At 36.8% G+C, this 25719-nt stretch overlaps 1 protein-coding gene across 4 annotated transcripts in view; it reads left to right on the top strand.

The window, feature by feature from the left end:
- LOC135196246 (neurotactin-like) overlaps positions 1 to 21194 on the top strand; it is a 189209-nt gene extending 168015 nt beyond the window's left edge. For 3 of the 4 annotated variants that reach the window (XM_064222929.1, XM_064222928.1, XM_064222930.1), the window contains 7 exons: positions 7798 to 7963; positions 11118 to 11321; positions 13135 to 13303; positions 15070 to 15208; positions 15764 to 15929; positions 16107 to 16776; positions 19958 to 20465. In XM_064222929.1, the coding sequence (XP_064078999.1) occupies positions 7799 to 7963; positions 11118 to 11321; positions 13135 to 13303; positions 15070 to 15208; positions 15764 to 15929; positions 16107 to 16776; positions 19958 to 20322 (1878 nt within the window). In that variant the 5' untranslated portion in view covers position 7798 and the 3' untranslated portion in view covers positions 20323 to 20465. Of the gene's footprint in view, positions 1 to 7797; positions 7964 to 11117; positions 11322 to 13134; positions 13304 to 15069; positions 15209 to 15763; positions 15930 to 16106; positions 16777 to 19957 lie in introns of all 4 variants that reach the window. The other variant, XM_064222931.1, reaches the window with a different exon arrangement.
- Positions 21195 to 25719: the final 4525 nt, after the last annotated feature.

Genomic DNA, 25719 nt, shown 5'->3' with positions numbered 1-25719 from the left:
TGGTCTATTGTTCATTTTCTTGAAATTTTGGGAAAAGTAAAAATCTTGAAGATGTTCATGTAGTAAATGAAACCGGTAAAGGGCGAGATGGACTACGTTTGCTGTGATGGCGTCTACCAGAGGCCAATATTGTTCAGATGACAAGCGACTACCAGAGGTCAATATTGTTCAGATGACAAGCGACTACCAGAGGTTAATATTGTTCAAATGACAAGCAACTATCAGAGATCAATATGGCTCAGATGACAAACGACTACCAAAAGTCAATATGGTTGAGATGACAAGCGACTACCGAAAGTTAATATAGTTCAGATGACAAGCGACTACCAGAAGTCAATATGGTTCAGATGACAAACGACTACCAGTGGTCAATATAGTTCAGATGACAAGCGACTACCAGAGGTTAATCTTGTTCAGATGACAAGCAACTACTATAGGACAATATGGTTCAGATAACAAGCGACTACCAGAGGTCAATCTTATTCAGATGACAAGCGACTACCAAAGGTCAACAATGTTCAGATGACAAGCTATTCAAGATAATTATCCTCACAGAAGTGGCTCCAGTCAATTGACTTTAATTTTTCTCTCTTCCCATCTGCTTCTGATCTGTTTGCCCTCATTAGGGACAAGAATATTAAAATAATCTTTGGGGATAAACCATAAATAATATCCACAGTACACCGCATGAGGCGCACTGGAGACACTAACCCCCCTTCGGGATGGGAGGAGGAGGATGGGGAGGAACCATAAAGCTAATTCTGATTTACGAAATAAATGTTTTGCCATGATTTCACAAGCAACGATATATCTCTGGAATTTTGTCACAACAAATCAAAAGCCTCTTATCTATCAGATGTTGCCAGATCGTGAGCAGGTCACTCGACGAATTTTGACATTTTGGTGAAAAGCACAATGTGCCCTTTAACCAAATGCGTCAACACAGTCAGAAATACAGGGCTATAGAACGTACTGTATGCGTTCAGGACCTTTAATATAAGTCCTGACTGCGTGCAAGACAGCAGTTGTTTTTGTTTACGTTTTGTAATGGGAGTTGCAGCCTTGCTTAACATGATGATGGAATGTGCGGCTTTAATTAATTTGCTCTTTCAGTATTTGTTTGATACTTTTTTACCCTATAGGAAATGCTAATGTTGCATATATTTTCTATATACTATACGTAGAAACATTTCCATCCATTTATTTTGGCTATATACAGTACTATGTACGCAATTATAATTTGAGAGAGAGAGAGAGAGAGAGAGAGAGAGAGAGAGAGAGAGAGAGAGAGAGAGAGAGAGAGAGCGGGGGTGGTTTAATGGAATACCGTATGTCACATGCAGGTAATTCACCTTATATAACTTTTGTGGTCATTCAATTCTAAGTCAGTCTTCGTAAACTCAGTTTTCATCCTTCATCCTTGATTATTCATGTGGGTAGATCCCTGCTAAGCAACTGACAAATGCCCCCGGCAAATGTATGCACAATAACAACAGCAATAATGATAACGTGCGCATAAACACGGAAAGTGCTTTGGAGTGAAAAATATTGATACGGTCATATTTCTTTTTCCCAGAACTTTGTTGAATTACAAAACCGTAGCTTCTCGCTTACCACCTTCGATAATTGCTACTCATCTTAAGGAGAAATTCTAGTTATTCACGACTGAAGTTGCGAGAAAATTTACTTGAAAAGCGTCCATTAGATTAGACGATCATTTCGTCATTTTTAAATCATGTTTCGGCGTGACAGGTTGCCATTATGAGTAACGTTTGTATGTTTTCGACAACGGATTTTTTTTAGTATAAAGAATGTATAATATATTTCTTATGACAATTTTTACTCAAAATCTTGAGTGATATTTCCAAGAGAAAGAGAAGGAGAGAAATAGAGAGAAGAATCACTTATTTGGGGACAAAACATGGATACCAAAACATGTCCACCAAATCACCCGTACTATAAAGAATTCGAGTCGAAATGCGGTTTTGGGGATGTTTGTGCGAGACGAAGGAAACATCTGGCCTCAATGGGACTTAGGAGGAGCAGGTGGCGGCAATGATACCTCACAAGAAAGTGTTCCTTCTTCCCTCAGTGTCTTGGCGCCATTATCCTTCCCTCCGTGGGGCCTGTGGAGGACCTTAAGCCCCCGGGGGCTCTTGTCAACAAATGGACAGCACAGGGGAGTGGCGATATCTGTATGGCCATATATTAAGCTCCTTATGGCGATGATGGTCTAGTGTTATGATATTGGAAGATCTAGGTTTACATCTCTATACCTTTCGGACTCTTTCTTCCATATGTAATAAACAAGTTTAACTGAAAGTCCCAGTTATGTTGTATAATGTGTAATCCTTTACAAACTTGACGGGTTGAAGCAAAGGTATTATGAGATTTTTAAGCAGGCGTGATAATAAAATAATGTGGTGTTTGCTCTTGACAAGTCACCTTCTGACTTGCAACACTATTAAGCTAATGCAATATCAAAAGTGTAGGTTTGCCTCATGAAAGAATTGTGCTGACTTATGAGTAACATCTCTTCCCTCTAGCTTCAATCAATGCCTTCTGTCAATTTTTTTTGCTTTTTTTTTTTTGCTTGCATACTCCTACCTTCTTCCAGCCTTTACTGGACTGATTTTTTTTTATATACATCCATAAGGCGAAATGATCGTTGTCAGTTTACAATGCCTCTGAGTAAACCCACATTAAACACATAGACAAACTAGTAAAAAAATCGAGTGTAGTCTCTTCGGCGCAATCGAGTTTTCTGTACAGCGTATAACGCTGTGTGAAACTCTCAGCCGCTGGCCATGAAACTTTCAGCTACAGCCTTGTGGTAGCCTTTATTGTTGACACATGGAGCGAGCCAGACGCACAAATAAACTAAACTAAAGAAACTAAAAACTCCTGAGGTTAGAGGGCTGCAATTTGGTATGTTTGATGACTGGAGGGTGGGTGATCAACATACCAATTTGGAGTCCTCTAGCCTCAGAAGTTTTTAAGATCTGAGGGCGGACAGGAAAAAGTGCGGACGGACAGACACTAAGCCATCTCGATGGTTTTCTTTCACAGAAAACTAAAACCTAAGCATAAATAAGATAGCAAAACAAAAGGTAGCCATTCTCAATAAATAACGGTCACGTAACGATGAAACATTTTAGGTTTCTTTATCAGTTTCTTTGAGAAATCAATGATTTCGTGATGATTACACACCCAAATAATTGATTGCAGTTCACCATGCAACTGTTTCTGGAGCGCCGATGAGCTATTTACGAAACACAATCTAAGATTTTGACTCCTCTTTGTAATTATACATAGGATGGTGTATCAAGAAACTTCAACAATAATCTCAACTGCTGCTGGTATTGTGTATTGCACGAACCTTTCGAAATCTGAAATGACGCAGGTTACCAAAGCTGGCGTTCATGCATGAATCATGCAAGTGTTCCCGCTCTGTTGCAGCCTGTCAGTCCTTTGTTCATGAATGGGCTAATCACCCCTCAGGAATAGTCCTTGGGCACGTCAGATTGTACTTCCCGCTGGCTTAATGAGATGAGCTGTCTGCAAAACATATGAGCATGGATCCGTCTGGCTGAAGACGTGATATATTATGGATTCTGTTCTGTCACGCCGGAGCTTTTTCGTCCCATGGTCTGTAACAGGACGACTTCCCATCACCCTCATTTTAATCATTTATCTAACGTTGACATATTGCTTTTGTTACTTCCATTTTGTTGTAAACAATTGTAAAGAACACAAAGATAATTTGGAATCGCCTGTTCTATTAAATGTTCTTTTATACTGATGATTCCATTGTTGCAAAAGCGTAGCGTTTAGCCAAAATGCTATGGGGAATTAGCCAATCCTGTAATTCGCTAACCACACAACGTACTGTACACACACACACACAGACACACATTACGCATGTACACGTGCACGTTTAGAACCAAATTACAGGGTGAAGTTTAAACAGGAAGATAGTTAAAACCGATTCTCATACGAAGAGTATATTAATCAAGGAAAACAGAAGCACAAAAAGAATGCTAAAGCTCGAGTATGAGTTCTGAGAATTACCAAATTCCCGCATTAGTTGTTCCCTGTTATTAAACCGAAGAGCATTTCCATACCTAAGATGAATTTCTGTTTCCAGCCTTCTCTCGGAAATTCTGTTAAAAGCAGAGCAGAGTTGAACTGGTTCACTCGTGGACGAAACGTCGATATGCATATGCATATTACACAATGATGATTTTTTTTTTGTACAGTCCAACCTCTCTGAACATTTGAATGTTCTTTTAAAGAATGTGTGTTCAGGGTAAGCTAAGAATCCGATGTCAAAATATCGTTCCGCGCGGGGTTAATTCTTCATCTCGTGTTCTTTGATAGCATGTCCTCTGTCACTTGCGTAGCTCGAGCATTCCACCTGACAAAGCCTGGATAGTCGATGCATTTTAAGCAACTGACGTCGATTTCGACTGACGTTCCGTGCCAATCACGTTGATGTTGAGAGTTTTATTCATGTTAAAGTGTTACTCATGAATGAGCTTACAATGTCATGTTCTCTCCTTCATTTTCTTTTTACGGGAGGGTCATAATTTCCTCTGAAGTGAATGATTTCTGTTAGATCTGAGGACTCACAGTGGTGGAATATTTTTGTTTATCTTTACAATCATTCTCAAAAGAATGTCTGGCATCTGGTGCCGAGATTACGAAGTTCGAACTTGCAACAGCCGTGGAATGACTTGTGTTAAACAGGGGAGAAGCGCTGCTACTTGGACACTTGAACAGTAACTATCTCACTCTTAACTACGTTAAGAAGCACGCGTAGCTCTTCCGTAATTTGCATAAAGATCACTCCCCTGGACTCATTAGAGAGAGAGAGAGAGAGAGAGAGAGAGAGAGAGAGAGAGAGAGAGAGAGAGAGAGAGAGAGAGAGAGAGAGAGAGAGAGTGAGTTATATAAAACAATTTTTTTTCCTTGCAGAAAGCAGTTTTTGTACACAAATGTCTCCCCCCACACCCATGTCTTCGTCGTTATTTAATTTAGCTTCTGACTTACAATTATACGTTCGTACATAAATTCCCTGTACGTATTTGTGTCCATAGGTTCTGTTGTTTTCTTCATGACAGTTTTTTTTTCTTGTTGCTTGAGAAAGGACAGAGGCGTTTACGAAACAAAGCACCAAGAGTCAACAGAAACAATGGGACTTGGATGAAGTGGAAGGGATCGCAAAAGGGTCAGTCGCCTCGATGTCAAGTGTGCTTTGTTTTTATTGAGGGCTTTGTCTTAGAAGTGCAATGTTGAGAGGGGTCGTTTCTGGTATGGCAACAATGTCGAGTCAGACAGACAGACAGAAACAAGCAGAGAGAATGGCTCGTTATAGATGAACAGTTCTAAAGCACACGCTTGAAAATCACCGTTCAATAATTAGTCTTCACAAATCATTAACCCCCACTCCAAATATTATTAAAGATTTATTGTCTGGCTACAACCAGTCGTGCAAGCGAAGCTATTTCAACAGTATGGAAAATTTGGAAGCATCCTGGCTTTCAATAAGTCCGGTTACGGTCCAGTCAGCCTCCACCGAACATTTCGGAATCAATGGTCGCTGTGTAAGTAGATTCATTCCCATTCCATTAATTAACGAGCAGTCGTTAACGTTAATGAAATAACCACTTGTAGTTTTAATGAGTATCCGGGACCCATTGCCGCAAAAAAAAAAAAAAAAATCTTCCGATTACGAAAAGGTTTCCTTATTCTTTTTCACCCCGGTTCCTTTCCCTTACTCTCGCGATAATGTCTTTTGTTTTTTGTTTTTTGTCACGTTTTCTTTTATTCATTTTGTTTACCGAGTATCTGATTATCGGCAGTATCATTTGACTGTCCATCTTCCATCTGTCGGTTATAATCATTAACCAAAAATGAACTGAGATTCATATCGTCCACGTCAGAAAGACCATTAACGGACAAAGTTTGTGAATAGCCATTTTCGCGAAGGCATTTTTACTTTTTTTTCTATCGATTGATAGATCATTTGTGTTCTTTCTAGTTCTGCAGTGTAATACATACGTCGCACATCGAACATACTGAAATTACATCTTTTAACCAAACCTCTCAAAAACAGAAATACAAAATAGAAATATGGAAATAAAATATTTCTCAGTATAGAAAACTATTCGTTTATTGGATAATGCATTCAGATTTTTGTGGCTGGGTGTATCTGAGTATTCCATTGCGTTATAGTAAATGTCACTATGCTTCAATTAGGCAACGATTTACATCAAGTAAAAGACTGGCTTCAGTAACATTTCCCAACATAACACTTTCACAATACTGAATACATCACTGTCATGATCTTTGGAAATTCAAATTTATTTTCCAGCAGATATACTACAGGAGGGAACGAAATTCATTGGAAAAACACGGTATGAATAGGTGCTCTAACTTTAAACTGGAACTACTTCTCAGAGCAATCCTTCGTCGGGGACGCTATTTTTGACGAGATTTTTTTTTTTCCAAGTGCAAAAAAATAATGGGTCTGAAAGCGTCGCCTGCGACAAAAATATCGTGCAAAACACTGGCATTGACGACCTGTAATTGAAGTGAAAAAAGTAAACACCTACTATATTCTTGCTGAATGTTCTAAATTGTGACATTAAAATGACTTCCACATCGTCTGAAATCATTACATTGAGCTTCTCCCATCCTAATATTATCTATATACACGACCTGGGAAGTGCTGTGTAAATAAACAAATTAATTAGTGGAAACTATACGTATATTTGGCCGTTTTGGAATTCCCCCATTTCCGAAATTGTCTGCTTCAAAAGGTGCATTTCAAATAATATGCGTATAATACTAAAAAATCATTGGTCATAACCGGGTCCCCCTCCCCCGGCGAAAATCTGAAATTTCTCCCCAGAGGGACTTTCCCCCTGATTGAGAACCACTGCTCTAGGCGTTAGATAGAGAGGGGAGGGACCCTTCTCCTTAAACTAGGAAGTCTCTCACTCTCCTTCTCTGCCAAAATGTTTCTCTTATAACAAGACAATTTACTGAAATTTCCATGCACGAAATTGTTTCTGTATATGCATGTGAGTGCATTCTTTGTAAACAGTAAGTGGAAAGATTTAAGGGTTTGCATAGAAGTTCTATAACTACAAAAAAGTAATTATATAGTTTACAGTAAAAAAAAAACTTGAGAATACAATAAAGGAATCGATATAGTAAATAAGAACCTTTTGCACGCACAGCAAAACGGTCAAATCGATTTGCATGAATAGCATGATTTTCTAATATAGACACGATAAGGGTCAACGAAATTTACCATTTTAGGCTAATTTAAACTCGAGCGGAAGTTTGCTTAGACAAAATGACCTGGTTTGTGACGCCCGAACAAGTTTATAAACTATAGCCACCTTGGGTAAATAAGCTCAGTTTTTGTTTTGTAATAAGCTAAGTTACCTGTTTTGTAATAAGCTAAGTTTCTTGTTTTGTAATAAGCCAAGTTTCTTGTTTTGCTTATATTTTTAGAAACTTGTTCTTTGTTCTGACATCACGCTCGTAACAAACGATTGCTTGCCAAAACGAAAACTAAAATCAAGATCAAGATAAAAAAAAAAAAAATGCTGTAACGGATATAATCTTTCCTACTAATTCCCAGTACCCCAGGTACCCTCTACTACCCACCCTTAAATAACAGATTCTACAGTTGGAAGTTGACAGTAGTATTTCTTAAAAATGACTTCATGTAATGAATGTTAAATTTACTAATAATTCTTCTTCTCCTTTTGCTCGTTGCAGAATGTCTGGGGTGCCGGTGGTGGGTCGCTACGTAGCCCGCAGTTGGAGCAGTGGGTCAGGTACTCCAAGGGGGGAGCAGCACCCCCAGCCGGCACCACAACACCGCAGTAGTCGAGGACCATGGAGGCTGCCCGCCTTCTTCAGGAGGAAGTTCGAGATAGCCCAGGTTAGGGTGAAAATCACATTTCCTCTTCGGTTCGAGATGCCAGCATCCTTTTCTCTCTCTCTCTCTCTCTCTCTCTCTCTCTCTCTCTCTCTCTCTCTCTACACATGCTATTAATATATATTTATTTTTCTATTCTACCATCGTATGATATTCTAACTTTGCCTTCATTTCATTTCGCAAAATTATCCATTTTCCAGAGACGAGTTTAATTCTTCCTTCGGATTAGAACAGACTTCTCAATTATCTATTCTCTACCCATTTTTCTTCTTTACATTCACCCTCTCCACATCGTCCCTTGGTAAAAGGAAAAAAGTCTCACTCATTTAACTATGAAATACAAAAGTGACCCTTTACAAATAATTTCCTCTTTCGCAAAACTTTTTCCAGACACTCTGCTTGAAATCTAAAATAGAATCCTTCAATGTCAGTTCCAACTCTTTTCTCAACGGAAGCTAAGCTCTCCTTCATTCGAGCATCTTTTAACAAATCTACTCTCTATTTTGTTTAGGTTTTTATTCCCACACTTTTCCCAGTTCTTCGAGCCATCCGAGAAGTAATCAAGGAGCTCAACAATGCAGGAACAATTATCTAACACACCAAACCCTGAGTTTCCAAGATAGATCTTATTGTTTCCCTGTTAATGTACATAGCTAGTACTTAGTTCTTTTTATCAGTTCTTATCCTGTCCGCAAATGCTCATTATCGTCATGCAGTGTATTTATATTGTCTGTAAAAATCTGGGATAACAACTCCCTTCCTGCACTATAACGTGTCTTCGTTGAGGCGCTTATTATTATTGCAATGCCGTCTATTTTAAAGATATAACAACCTTCTTACTCTTTCATCCATCCATTTTTTATTAACCCTTTCTTTCATTGCAGCATTTTATTCATAACTTCTCCACTTTATAAAGGTACCTGACAGTTGCTCATACCATCATTTACATCAACATCAACTGGATTTCCTTTTATTTCCTAATCCCAACTGTTCCTCCTCCTTAAAAGTCCTATTTCCTCTGTAGTCTGCGTATTCGATTATAAATTACTAGCAATATGGTAATGGCCGGAACTTCATTACATTACCTGAGCTTTGAGATATATTTATGTAGGAGAAACAATCTTAAAATGTCTTATGTTTTATTAGGAATGCTTGTATAAGTTCCGAATACCACAATCAGGTATGGATTTCACGTTATGCCCCAAGGTATAGCAAATTTATCATTACAAAAACGACGTTCAGAGAAAGCCCAGAGAGTTGCAAGACAAATTTGAGGAAAATGTCATAAAAGAAATTTTGAGAGAGAGAGAGAGAGAGAGAGAGAGAGAGAGAGAGAGAGAGAGAGAGAGAGATTAACTATAGAATGGTTCAATTTCCGGAGGTTTGGGAAGTGCCTTATGCCAGGGCAGCACAGGTTCTTACTCCGAGAGCATCCCTAAGTGAAAATACCTTTGCGAAAGATATAGGAAGTCATTGAGAGAAAAGCGAATTTTAACAGGCATTTAGAAACCCTTTGAATGTTAAAATACCTATTAGAGAGAGAGAGAGAGAGAGAGAGAGAGAGAGAGAGAGAGAGAGAGAGAGAGAGACTTACAAGATTAGGATGTCTCAATGACTTGTTAGTTCATCCGAGGAGACATCATGTGCTCACTTATCTCTAGGAGCAGGTTGTACTTCTTCATTCACAATGTCCCAATGATATTGTCAAGCTTTCTTTGAGAGAGAGAGAGAGAGAGAGAGAGAGAGAGAGAGAGAGAGAGAGAGAGAGAGAGAGAGAGAGAGAGAGTTTTCGTTATTTTTTTTTACCCATAGACTGTTTTCCAGATTACGTCGTTCAGATTAGGTACTGCATACAGGCAAAGAATAGTAAAACTTTCGTGATAGGTCTATGCCGGGGTGAAATAACCCGAGAATAAAGAAAGAAGAATAAGGGTAGACAAATATGGGGACGTCTGGAAAAACATAGAGGAATGTTTTCATAGAAAGTCCTTTGACTTAAAAGTGAAGGAGAAACCTATAGCCTGGACTCGAAAGCGAAGAGTTCATTTAATTAACCGGCTAATGGGGAGACTGCTGACCTCTGCAGAGCAGGCTGACGGTTGTTGCCCGAGAGGGGAAGTAGGGGCTCTGTCCTGTCGCTCTGTTCGATGATCCATGGAAACGGAATCGTTTCAAAAGAACGGATACGACGACGACGCTTTATATAATATATATATATATATATATATATCTATATAATATATATATATATATATATATGACTGGTAAAAGTGTTCTGTAACAACAGAATTCCATCTAATAAAAGGAGCCCATAAAAACACCAAAATGTAGAGAGAAAAGTACTATATTTCAGAGACTGCTGTCTCTCTCTCAGCAGTCTCTGAAATATAGTACTTTTCTCTCTACATTTTGGTTGTTTTTATGGCGGGCTCCTTTTATTAGTATATATATATATATATATATATATATATATATATATATATATATATACACGATGACATTGCACCAGGAGAAAAAGATATCCAGCGTCTAAGCAACACGGTTTCTTTTATTTACATCCAAGGAAACATGTTTGAAGCACAATGCTGTTTCATACATATTTTGTATCTAAACTTCATTTATTGTATCGTTTGAAATCATATAATAAATATAAATATATATATCATATAATTTCAAACGATACAATAAATGAAGTTTAGGTACAAAATATATGTGAAACCTGTGTTTCAAACATTGGTTCCCTGGATGTAAAAGAAATCGCGTGCTGCTTAGACGCTGGATATCTTTATCTCCTGGTGCAATGTCATCGTGTGTGTGTGTGTGTGTGTATATATATATATATATATATATATATATATATATATAATATATATATATATATATATATATTATATAAAGCGTAGGAAAAAGAATCCCACCTTCGAATCCCGCAGTATTCTTCTTCTTCTTCTTCTACTTCAGTGTCCCGTGACCCCGAAGTTGTGCCGATTGCTTCCTTCGGCGATTTAGGCACCACTGTTATCCTCCCTCCCCCTCCCCCTTCCCCTTCTCACCCCTTCATTGTAGCTGAGTTGCCCCTTCCATCGGCCTTGACCTCAGAAAGCCTTACACCAAGGCCTGCCAGAACCATAGTACTAACTGATCCATTCCTCGGCAGCGCGGAGGAGGACGCGTGGGCAGCACTGTGCCTCCGGGGGTGAGCGAGGGCGGCGTGGCTGTGACTGAAGAGGCATTCAAGGACCCATCCCATCCGTCGCCTTACAAAGATCCCCTCAAAGATCCTTTACGGGATCCCCCAAGTAGTACCACCGATCCTTTGAGAGAATTTGGCAACCCATCCTCACCCTACGCAGAACCCGAGGTAAGCCGATCAGGAAATCTCCCACTTCCAGTTTTCATTTATTTATTCGCTTCTTTTTTTCTTTCTCTTTACGGAGTGGGGGCGAGGGAGGGGGTAAGAGCAGTGTTCACCTCCTCTTGGGGGATGGATGTGTTATGCTGGTCTCTACTTCTTTTTGTCCTTTAATCGTATTTAAGAGGGTGAGGGGAAGAACAGCTCTAAGAAAGAACGATTTTGGAGCCTTCGTGAGATGTATTATTAAGTGACGCTGGGTAAGTCATAATCCCCCAACTATAAGATGAAACCCATTAGTAACAAGCACTGTCATACTTATTCGAAATAATTTCTTCAAGTTTTTTACTGAAGTGTAGTCTAAAATCAGTTGAATAGTTGTCTCCCTTAGTTACTGTCAATAGGAAAACTACCAGATTATTTCTCGAGTAAGACGTTATTTGTATGAATTAACGGGTCTTTTTGTCTCTGTAAGGATGTAGTAAATGGGAATTTTAATACCCCCGAACAAAATCAGTTAACATCTAAGAAAAATGAGGCTCCACTCCTTCCTTTTCTCTAAAAAATGGAGACCTACCTCCTATCAAGTCCTGAAAAGGATCTTTACAGAAATATATATTACAAAAGGGGATTGTATAAAGGACAGCTATCTTCTATTATATATATATATATATATATATATATATATATATATATATATATATATATATATATTATATACACACTCACACATGCACACACACACACACACACACACACACACACATATATATATATATATATATATATATATATATATATATATATATATATATATATATATCATAACTTTGTTCATATATCATAAACTTCATTAGTTCAAGCGAAAATGCAATGCATTATTACCCTAATACTATCCTTGCCTTTTAATATATATTTATCTATTTACCTAGTTATTTTTTTTATTTGTAGTGAGTGAGATCTCTATTTTTCTGTATTTCTCTTTACTTCCTCCTACATCTAAATGATAAATACCAGAATCTTGGGATGTTTGAATTTCACGTCAGTGGCCCCAGTGGGTTTGTTACATATGAATGGGCTTCATCTACTGAATAATAATAATAATAATAATAATAATAATAATAATAATAATAATAATAATAATAATAATAATAATAGTTCTAAAGGGTCCACAATAATATAATTGTTATAAGTTAATGTAAAAATTTATAAAAACTTTTTACAAAAGCTTTCGAACCCTTCTCCGGGTTCATCTTCAGTCCCAGAAAGGGTTCGAAAGCTATTGTAAAGTTTGTATAAAGTTTCACCAGAACTTTTAACAATTATATTATTGTGGACCCTTTAAAAGAGCATTTTATGAACTCTCGTGATAAAGAGCTTTTCCCAAACAATAATAATATGTACTATATATATATATATATATATATATATATATATATATATATATATATATATATATATATGTGTGTGTGTGTGTGTGCGTGTGTGTGTATATATATGGTAGATATATATATACTAATATATATATATAGATATACATATATATATATATACACACACATAAATAAAGGTGATGCCACGGAGGAAAATGGAACGACTTAAGGTACTACTGGTCGTATAGACCGAAAGATCTGGGCATTCTCGTCTTTCCATTTTCCTCCGTGGCATCACGTTTATTTATACATTGCGTCACATTTTATATACTTCGTGATCAAGTTATTCATATTTATATATATTTGTTTGTGTGGGAAAATTCAAATTTAGAATGATTGCCTTCCTTCACCCAGTGATCTGAGAGTAATATCCCTTTAATTCCTTTCAGCACCGAGATGTTGGTTACCGAGAACCTCGGTACCTGGACCTCTTCGATCCCGGGGTCTCGGTAGTTCGGGACCCAAAACTTGACCAACCATCGTCGCCGCTGAAGAATCGAACCCAAACTTGTTTTTCCAAAACGATCACAGCGCTCGCCTCGACGAGGGTCATCATAGGTCAGTCTTTCCCTCGCTATTCGTGCAAGTTCTTGAAAGGCTGAGATTTCATACGATCTTATAATACTGAATAAGAAACATATACGCTTTTGCAAGCACAGATTTCTATTTTGTTTACTAAGCATGAACCGGTATAACTGAAGATTGCCAAAGGAAATTCATCAATATATAGTTACTGTAACTTTCACAATTTATGCAGCTTACACACATCATTCAGTCGGCATCTACAACAACAACGATTATAATAATGATAATAATTATGCTCGATGACCTGTGAGAAGTCTACTTTCCGAGCCATAGGGAGAGTGCAGTGCTGCTCGTGAAAAACAACATTCACAAAAAACTAACTTTTTAAAAATATTTCAACACAATATATATCCCTTATTTTTAATGTTTGGTCCACAAACTAAGTCTGTGCTATAAAGACAGCCATCTTAGATTTTATAGCTGTGAAGAAGTTCCATCTGTTTATTATTACATAATATTTGTTTTGATTCCATCTACCTATCTAGGCCTATTCCCAAGATAATTGAGCAAACACGCTCAGCAGGTCTAACTTAATAGGTCCCAGAGTTCAGTAAAATAGCCCAACATTCCAAGTGCTTTGCATTGAAATAACTATTATGACTATCCACTTCAAGAGAAATGATATACCTTGAACTTTTGCAAATGAACAGCTTTGTATTACAAACTTTAAATTACATAAGCGTCAATTTATGCGTAAAATCACTGACAGTAGTGTTAAGCCCCCAACACTAAACAGCACTGTGGCTAAATAGTTCAAAAGCAGTTGTTTTTACTACATTACTTGCTGCAGGGACATATCCGTGGGCAATTTAATGTTCTGAAACGTTCCAGCTGTAGCCTTGACTAGGATACGAGCCGTGCACAAACTATTGTCAGTCATTTGGGAAATCATCATCATTATCACAGGTGGTCGATGAAGCGGTAAAAGGTGACATAAATTCTACATGTTGTTTATTGTTAACAATGATTTATTTCCAATCCTCGTTTTTGAAAACACCGACCCTTAAGGAGAATGGAAAGAGTAAGTATCTAAAGTTTCGGTGCTACTTTAGCTTGTTAACCTACGCGTCGCCTACTCCGAGGTGCCAGTACTAAACATAGCGGAGACTCCTTGGGACGCCGGTAGAATCAAATTAACCGTGCATGTGATGTCTATGCCAGTCCCTTACGTCCTAGGGACTAGCCTAGACATCAAATGCACGGTTGATGCGAATCTACTATAGCCCCTCGGGGATCAAATTATCATATACACCTATTTCTATATTGTGTGGTCGACAAATTATATTGATAAACGATATCTTCGTGCGGCCGTCTACTTTACATCTCCCATACGGTGTTTAGCACAAGCACCTCGGAGTAGTTAGGTGACGCTGAGAAAACAGGCCAAAGTAGCACCGAGATTTCTTGGAAAGGAAAATGTACAACATGTAGTGGTGAACATATGATATTCCCAAAATTGAGTGGATCACCATAAATTGTGAATGGATATCAAATAATGTCAAAATGCAGGGTTAAACTCCCATACAAACGCTAAAGAACATCTCAGTAGACATATATCTAGATAACGCACATAGTACTGCTAACAGAACCCATACACTTCTAGAATGTTATAGTAACAATTCACAATATCATTCTAAGTACTGAAAGAATAAATCTTCATCATTTGCAAAGTTCGAAGGTAGAGCATTGTCATGGCGTCTGTAAGTGGCTAATTATTTCTTTTTTTGACTTCCCATCAGTTTGCAGCATTCTTCTCGTAGTGTTAGTGATCGTCATAGCAGTGATAGCATCGAGTACTCGCGGGATTATTTTTGGTCCAGATCCTCGTGTAAAACATCCGTACGTCACGACAGTGACCGCGTGTGGACCGGTACAGGGGTAAGTCACAAACAAGGAATTCGCAGATTGTTACACAAATAACACACGATTCTAGAGAAATGATTTTATCATATTCCTTTCTACCTATGTATCATCTCCGGTTTTAAGGACACACACGTGCCCTCTCATATAATAATAATAATAATAATAATATATATATATATATATATATATATCTATATATATATATATGTATATCATATCTATATATCTATATAGTATAATATATATATATATTAATATATTGATATATATATTTTATATATATATATATATATATATATATCTATATATATATAGTATGGGTATATGTGTAAAACCAGACAAGTAAGATAGTAAGACAGTTATATTAAAAAAAAAAAAATACTCCTTTCAGATAATAAGTAATAATACTTTTAAACGTTTATAACATTCTAATGAAAACAAACATTATTTTCCTCTATATTTGAAAACTTGGGGCTTTCAGTAAATACACAAAATATCTGCCCAACTCTAAAATTTTGGTAATCCGCTACTTCAAAAGTTACTTTATCTTAAGCCAATCATATTCTGCAGAGTTGTAGAAGATGACGCTTATGTTTTCCGAGGGGTTCCTTACGCCATTCCACCAGTAGGCAAATTCCGCTTCCGACATTCGCAGTTACAAACAGATCTCGAACATTGCTGGTCTGGGACATACATGGCTAACATAACTCGTCCATGCTGGGGCTACGATATGCAGGTAATGAAGAGTGTGTTGAATTGAATTTGTTATGTATTTAACTGTATATTCTGCCAGATCTCAAACTTCAAATAAGAAACATGTTTATCACACTTAAAATGAAAATATTTTTGACATGGTTGCTTAATATTTTAATATGGATACTTGTGTCACTATACAAATGATTTCCTTTTGCAGGGTGCAGTCGTCAACGGTTGGGAAGACTGCTTGCTCCTTGATATTTTTACTCCGCAACTTGGCTATGATTCACCTCTACCAGTTGTCGTGTATGTCGGAGGGTCAAGTCTTGGTGGCGACACAAGAAGACCTTGGCTGCTGAGCAAAGCTGCACCAACAGCCATAGAACGCGGCGTAGTCATCGTGGCACCTCAGATCAGACGTGGCATCTTTGGTTTCTTCCCACACCCGACATTAGCTGCTTCAACATATCCCCACACTGCCGGGAATCAGGGCGTTTCTGATCTTTTGACAGCCCTCGCCTGGGTACATCACAATATCGAGCATTTCGGAGGCGACCCTCACAGAGTGACGTTACTAGGCCACCAAGCAGGCGCCGCTCTAGCTTGGCCGTTGCTTTACTCATCCCAGGGACATCGTTATATTCACACCGCGTGGATGTCTGGTGCTGCTCCTCTCCATCCCGAGCGCACCTGGAGGGAAGCTGACCCGTCCTTAGTCGATTCTTTGAACTGCACTTCCTTGAGGTGCCTAGAAATGATGCCTGCTCAGTCTGTGATGGAAGCCCCTCCTCTGGAATGGCGTCGTCCTCAGAGTCAAGCCTGGTTGGTCTCCGACGGTGTTATAGTGCCCTTTATCCCGTCCTCACCACAAGTGCCTATTATGATAGGTAAGAAATGATGGGATGCTCTATCTTCTCCCTAAGTTGTAAGCTCATATGTAGTGCACAGTTTTCATTTCCGAGTAATTAGGTCATCATAATTTATTTTCAACGTACGTATTTGAAAAGAAATGAAGATAAAAAGTATACCACGTGGATTCTAGAATATTTGTGTCCAAAGTATACTATGGGAAGAGAATATTGTTAAACTAAAGACCATGGTAGATGACAAGCTACTTAGAAATACAATGAACAGCCACCAAGCGGAAATCTACATTTCAGTGGCGAACCCTGGCTCGAAGTTAGTTAGATCGCAATACGGCGAAGAAGAAAATGTATATGAAATATAGCGAAGAAGAAAAATGTATAAATATGGCGAGAAGAAAATGTATATGAAAACTCTCTTAATGTACTATGTTAAGGGAAACTGTAACGGACAGAAACTGCAGAGAGTAACTTTTTCGGCGATCTCATTTTCTGTCCATAACACCAGTTCACCCCAACAGACTTGATGAGATATTTCACTTAATAGCCGTCCCCAAAATAATTTCATCGGCGCCAAATTACGATCTGACTGACTTCTTACATTATACTTTGAGAAGTAGGCTATATATAAAGTTAGTGCAACCGAGAGCTGGATCTATTTCTTTACTATATGAATGGGTTAACGTTTGTTTGTTTGTATGGTGTTTTTATGTTGCATGGAACCAGCGGTTATCCAGCATTGGGAATGGGTTAACGTGGCTGGGCATAAAATGAAATAACCTTTCTCCGTTTGTGTCGTCTTTCAGCAAAATGTATTACAACGCTCAATCATCTCCAGTTTAACGTGACTTCTGTAATACGTAGTAACAACTTTCTATTAGTTTGGAGTCACTATATTAAAGGGTCTTTCAAGACTTCTGTAGCTGATATTTAAAAAGCAAACTTCCAATATTATATAAATAATATCTGAAGTTTCAAAATGTCAGGTAGAGCAAGATCAGCATTACGGCGCGCTTGTGGCCGAATTTCGAGAAATTAACGAAAACTAGTTATTAACGTTTTCAGACAGTTTAATGTCGAGATATATAGATCTTAAGGCATTATTGCTCAAGAAACTTTCAAAAAGGTTTATCAATTTGCTCACCGATTTTATTGGCCGGAAAATAATCGCTTTCCGTAGGTGATTTTTTTTTTTAAGCATAAGCAAGGTATCAAAGTTTTCTTTGCGTGGATGTGGAAATAAAGAAAACGGTAATATCCAGTAGGATGACTAAAGAAATATTACGATTTCCCCTAAACGTGATCAGATCATAAGAAGCTTACGTCTATTTGTCACTCACGAGGATTAAATAAAAAATTTACCTCTGACATAACAACAACTTACTTCAAATATTGTTTAAATCGTGAAACGAAAATTTTAAACAAATTAATATCTTTGCCCATAAGATGAGAAAGCGCCAACAAAGACTATTTAGTGTCTGTCCGTATCATACCAGCTGTAAACTACTACAAATAACTAAACGAGAGAGAGAGAGAGAGAGAGAGAGAGAGAGAGAGAGAGAGAGAGAGAGAGAGAGAGAGAGAGAGAGAGAGAGAGAATATTTTAAAAGACTACGTCAATACATGAAAATATTGTCGTATTTGGAATCGTTCTCCTGTTTTTCCAAGCTGATGTTCTAACCTTTAATGTCAAAATGTGGCTTTGATAGTATTGAAAGAAATGTTAACCTATGGTAACAATAATCTTATCATTTTTAGCGATATCTTAAGAACGCTGCAGTCCTTGGGAAATTTGAATACAAAGTATCCACTGGTAATGATCACCGTAAATTGGGCATTTTATCTAATCATTAAGTATCAGCACACACTTGTGTGAAAAATTATGGGCCAAATAACTTAGCAAGAAAACTGGTACCTCATGTCTATTGAATAGGATACTTGTGCCATGTAAGGATACCCTCTCACACAAAGAAGTCGGTTGGCTGTAATATGTAAAATGTAGATAATCACTAAATTAGGTCTTCCACAGATGCACAGATTACACGTCAATTATTTTAGAAAACTGAAATGTGACAACTTAGAATCCATCACAGACATGTGATAATCCTTTGATATAAATGGCTGGGGGCTGTAACCACTGTGTGATGAATACTTGACACCATGACTAGATATAGCACTTGCTGGTTACGTGGGCCAGTCCAAGAAACGTTTACGTTTGCCGAGGTGACGTGGACGGTTACCATCTTCCCAGTGTCCTTTGGAAGAAGAAGGTTCATATAATCAAAAATCCTGTTTAAGTGTTGAGGAAGCTGGTTTCCATTCCAAAATCTCATTTTAGTTCTTAACAGTTTCTACCAATTTATGAGATTAGGATGTGTATTGTGGTAGTACAGTGTTTATAAAATGTGCAAGGACTGAAGGAACGTCTCGTGAAAAACTTAAAACTTTATTTGTGCGGCATTTATTTATAACTAAAAATATGACCTTATCTGTGGTACACCGAATTATAGTACTAAGAAGTAATTCCTGTGGATTTTAAAAATGCTCATCCTATTTATTCATTATCACTGTTTAACGCCCAATGGCTTTTCAATTTAGGATAAATTCAAGTTCTATAACTTTCATTTGTAGTTAACGAAAAATTTGTCTTCGCCTCTTCTTCATTTACTTGATTCCCCAGTCTTTTCTTGGCTATGTGGTTCTCATATTCACAGTTGTATCCAGGCTACCAGTTTTCTGAATCTAGTGAACTTAACGATGTACTCAGTAAATTGACTGTTATTTTTAAAATACAAAGAATAATTTTCATGTTTACTATACATTGGTGCTTATTTAAGTGCTTATTTTACTTATTACTTAACGAAACACTATAAACGTCTAGCACTAAAGGTAAATTTCAAGTTAACTAAATTTGGATCATTTTCACATTGTACAACTTTCTTGCTGACTGTTCGATGAATTTATCTTGTTTTTTATCCATTTCAGTAACTCTAACAGTGAAAACCAATTTCCAAACCACTGGTATAAATATTGGTGCAATGCTAATTTGTTTATGCTTTTGTTTCATTGCACACAGATGAGTCTTTGATTATTATAAGCCTAGGGATCAGACTCTTGCTCATATTTACTGTCATTGCAGTTTTCAAATGCATTAAACCCCGATGACTTATTCTATCCCAGGATCACATTTCATTTCTTTGCACAGGGTCAACAGAGCAAGCAGCGGCCCAGCAAATGTTGGCTTGGAGAGAACGCCTTGGGGCTTCTCGGCAGCAGTTGATCGATGCTGTGATTGATGGCCTTAGGCTTCCTGAAGTCGCTTCCCGACGCCCCTCAGAGGGAATGGATGGCCAGGATAACTGGATGGGTGGAAACCAACCGACATGGCCAGGCCGCCCTCAGGGTGATCCTACCTTCTGGCCGATGCCTCCATCAAATGACCCAAACATGTGGTCAAGACGGTTCCCTGGGAGTACTCCAGAAACGTGGCAGAGATACCCAGGAGGAGGTCCTCAGGGAAGATGGCCTCAGGTGCTGGAGGTCCTACCGAAGAAAGAAGAGACCCCGTAGTAAGCAGCACGGCTCCTGGCATGAATGAAGCCGAAACAGCTCTGGAATGGTATTCAACTCTGAACGACAATCCCTGGCTGTTGCTGACAACTCTGATCTCCGACGGCACCGTCACGTGCCCCGCTCTGCTGACCTCTGCCAATTTAGCTCGGGCTCGCTCGCAGTCCCATAACGTCGAACCTAAAGATGTGCCCATTTACTCCTACGTGTCAAGGTATCCCCGGGTTAGCAGGGTTGGGGCACTGGCTGACGGACTGACAGACATAGAAGCTATACTGGGCGTATTCAGACCACTTACGCGAGCCGATGCTCGATACGCCCGGAAGATGCAGGATTTGTTTTTCGTTTTTGTTGAAACGGGGTCTCCTGAATGGTATACGTCCACACCTGCTCACCTGGGTGTCTACATGATTGACGAGGGTGTTAACGTTGAAGGGTCAAGGATCAAGTGTGACCACTGGGTCAACATGACTTACATTGCTGGGAGGTATTAATCAGCTGAAAAAAAAGAAAGGAAAGGAAGAAGCACTAATTTAAGATATCATCAAATGTGAAATGGACATTATTTGCTTTTCTAGTAAGCTACGTGCGCTATGTGTCAAGACAGGCGAAGCCTTTTACAGATGATGTATGATTTATATTCAGTATCATGATGATACACAATGTTAGTAATTCACTCTGAAAGACTCATTTTCTTACCAATGTGCCTTTAATAACGCATAACTAAGCACAATGTGCTTTTATGCGGTCGGTAACAGAAAATGCCTTTGTCATTGCTATGTTATGTTGGTAAGGCATCGTACTCAGGTAAGTTATTTTGTAATGCTGACAGATCACTTGAATGACAAGTAATTGTGGTGAAGTTTTCCATTAATATATTATATATAAATATATATATATATATATATATATATATATATATATATATATATATATATCTATATATATATATATATATATATATATATATAGATATATATATATATATATATATATATATATATATATATATATATATATATATGTATATATATACACATATGTATGTATATATATATATATATATACAATATATATATATGTATATATATCTCTTACTATATATGGTATAGTATATAAAGACTGTATGTATACTTACATGTATGTATATATGTAAACATAGACAAATTGGTGTTTATATTACAGTAGACTTATGTACTCAGAGGACTAGCAATATCAGATACAAAGACAGCCAATGCACCTACTATTGTATCCGATCCTAAAAATTTATCTCATTAAACAATAAACACTTTGAGTGTGCAAAAGAATTTATGGGATAGTAACAAATCTTTAAAAGGGTTTATGAAAGTAAACTTTCAATGAACAACATAAGATTAACTTTTGGTATGTTGGTCCCTGACTTACATAAACATTGCGATATAAATGTAATTTTGAATCAGTGTTTATGTATGCATATATATTTATCGCATCTGCAGTGTATATAAATATCGAAAGATATTAACTGGGATATAAGTAAAATTAATATATTGATAGTAATATAAGTTATATAACAATTAATAAATTATATATATATAATTATATATAATGTAATTATAATATGATATACTATTATATAAGTATATATATAATATATTATATTATAATTCTAAATATATAGCACGAAGGAACACGTGCTTTAGAATCTCCTTAAATCCACGGTAGTAGGTGAAACTGGGGACTTTGAAAAAGTACTTCCGTAGTTTATTTCAACACACTCAAGTTCATAGTGTACTTGAAGATGTAGAAATAAACTGCGAAAAGTACTTGTTCAAGACCCAAGTTTCACCTTCTACCGTGGTTTTAAGGAGATATATACATACACACACACACACACGCACTTTCATAAATACATCTGGCGTACGCTGTACTTTAAAGAAGCCGAGGATGTCACGTAAAGTGTGTCATATAACTGACCTTTAGGACAGTTTGGTTTATTGCGAATTTTTGATGGTTCATGTTACTATTTCAAATATCATTCTAAATTTTGGTGTCCTGTTTCTTTGAGATACAAGCCAGTTAATTATGTATGTCTATTGATCATGAAAACTTGAGATACATATATGACTGATGTAAATATGCAATATATATATATATATATATATATATATATATATATATATATATATATATATATTACAGTTATATATAATGTATATGAATATATCGATATATATAGATAAAAATATTATATATATATAGATATATATATTTAAAATATATATATTTACTAAAATTATATATATATATATATATATATATATAATATATATATATATATATATCATATATATACTATATATATATATTATATATATATATATATAGTATATATATATATATATAATATATATATATATGATATATAGTATATATATATATATATATATATATATATATATTATAATCTCGCAAACATATGAGGGCTTGTGAGTATTCTTGGTTTTAATTTCCCTTGTACATACTGGTATATAGTATATTTATAAAAAAAAAGATATTTCGATTTGTTTTTGTAATGCTGTTTGCATTCTATTGCTTTTTAAGAGTATAAACTTTGTTTACATTTCCATGTTGAAGCCACTAATAGGCCACATAGGGTTAGGAGTGGTTTGTTCCTTGTACGACATTATTCTCCGGGTGTGACTCTCACCAGGTGTTGTCACTCTTCAATATGGGGATGTGCGCGAGTGCTTCGCCTCGCCACTACAAAGTCGCGTCTTTTGATTTTCTTACCTCACATTCATCCGTGACTGCCAGAATATTTTCAACAGAAATAAACACTGCCATTTACAAGGAAACTTTTGTACAATTAGCTAATTTAGAGCACTTCATGTTGTCATAACACAAAAGCAGCAGTAGTTTTAATGTGCCACACTTTCTGTCGCAGCTTCCAACAATTCTTGGGTCATTTATATGTGAACAGTGTTATTGGTCATTTCTGTGGTGATTTCTGTGTAGACTAGTTCACATGACGTATCCAAAAATTATGTGAAATTCCGATTATAGCGCCCCCTTGGAATTATGTATCCAGAAAACGCCAATTTCCTCTAAATTTTCGTGTCTGTAACTTTTCAAGTCTTCAGCGTTCAAGTTAGGTGCATCCAAATGGCACAAAACTGAGATTTTACGCGATTTATTCCGGTCATGAAATAGAACACAAATAATTGTGATGACAGTTTCACAGCTGCCAGTGATTACAAACACCTCCAAGCAGTTACAAAGCTGTTTGGCAAAAGCTAGACATGACGATAATGATAACTGCTTGATAAACACTGCCACATTGCTGTATGATCTCACGAAGTAGAGTAGTGTCAGAAATTAAAGTCTTTCATCTGCTCGAGTGTTTGCCAAAGATAGTCTTCAGTAGTTAGCTGGTGGTGAGTGTTGTAAGAGAACTCTTTTCAGATTCAAATGGTATTTACTAGACGACTGCCGTTGACTTCCTCGAGGAATGTTTCAGAGAAGTGTTAAGGTATTATGTACATTGCTTAGTTTTCGTAGGATTTTTTACAGCCTTGCAATTCCTCTTTGGTTTACTTATAGTGTTCTGATAAGTAACAAATAAATTAAAATGTCAAAAGATTACACAGAGTAAACATTCCGATTTTGTAGAGATTTTGCACTTTAGGTTGTGGAAGATATTGTACGCTTTGTTTATAATTTGCATTTGCTCACATAGGGATTACAGTTCATGTACATAATAGGGATAAATCTTTGTTTGCTTAAGATCTCCAGCAATACTGTTTGCAATTTTGTGATGCCATAGAAAATAAAAAGTTTCCTTCATTCCAGGTGTACCAGTGAGAAGACGGAATTTGCATAATTATGCTTTGAATAGAGAGTGATCTGTTATACCTGGAGTATTTGTCTAATTGGACACGAGAGGTTAATATTTTGTCTCAGTTTTGCGATGATTAAACATCAAACGTTATCTTAACATCAGCATGACCTTACCGATCATACGGAGATCCCACTGGAAAAATTGCTAATGAGAATGGAATGAAAACCTGTATTTTCTTGATGGCAGCTTAGTTTTCTCCATCAACCAGAACACACAGCCACGGTCTTCAGAGCTCTAGTGCGGATGGGGAAAGAACGGTGCTTACAGCAGCTGTGTGGAAAACTCGATTTATCACACTCGGCACCTGGCTATCTTTGAACAATTCTAAGTAGCATATTTAATGAATAGTCTTTTATCCCGAAATGGAAGCCAGTTTTTTTTTATTTATTCAAATCTAATATCACCATAGAAACCTGCGACCAATGGAATACCTTACATCTTTTAGCATTACTCATTCATCAATATTGGGTTTAAAAGCCATTAAGCATTTGACCAGTAATTAAAAACCATACTTCCTTTGTGCATACATTTAAATGATTCTTTATTTGTTTCTGCACCCAAGCGCTAAATTATCCTCAGCTATTTTCGACTCATAAAATCTGGGGACTTCGTTGCTCAATATCTTTTGGCAGGTGTATGATTATACCTGTAAAAAGCTCTTTGACCAATCGGTTAGTAAGGGTGTATGTATGATTATTCTCTCCTAGAGCGGCTGTCCTCAGGGTTCATAGAAAGATAAGAAACGTATGTCATTTTTAGACAAAAAAATGCTGATTGAAAAAAGTATCTAAAATATATATATATATATATATATATATATATATATATATATATATATATATATATATATAGACATAAGAGGGAAGAATATAATGTTGAATTCATAGACAAAAATGAAGAGCTAGAAGATGCAGTGTGAAACAGCTCATGTGTACATTAGGCTTCGTAAAACATAGAAAAGAGCGCTTTTGCTAAAGATTTCTCCAGAACATATTTTTGAAACAAGCTGCTGCCCATCAAAAGAACAAATCTCATATCGATGTTGTTACATCCCACAATTTTTGGCCGGTTTTATTATTATTATTTTTACTATTTGTGAATTGTCAAAGTGACGCAAACATGCTTCATTCCTCGCGTACTCTGCAAAACCTTTATGATGTGATTGAACTAAAATTTTTTAAGATGGTTTGTGTGTGAATGAAAAAAAATAACCAGATGGAAATTTACTGTATTGGATAAGTGCTTAGGATACTCTTGGTTATAGGATGTATCCGCGTGCGTGATGACGGGATGTATGAATGTTAACTTATAAACCTGTGATATGCTTTGTTTTGTACAAATTAAAAAGATGTTTGTTTATCCCGTCTTTTTATTTCCTACCAACTGACGGTGTCTGGAGCAACTGATCATCTACTGCACATCTTACACTGAGTAAAAGTGAGCAACGGTTTTTCTGGCCTTATGACACCCAGGGTTTCAGATAATAAGAGCATATAGTGACGACTGTGTTCTAGGAATAA

Source organism: Macrobrachium nipponense, chromosome 17, assembly GCF_015104395.2.
Source record: "Macrobrachium nipponense isolate FS-2020 chromosome 17, ASM1510439v2, whole genome shotgun sequence".
Classification (NCBI taxonomy): domain Eukaryota; kingdom Metazoa; phylum Arthropoda; class Malacostraca; order Decapoda; family Palaemonidae; genus Macrobrachium; species Macrobrachium nipponense.
Note: the sequence above shows the minus strand (reverse complement) of the source record. Positions and strands in the feature narration are given on the sequence as shown.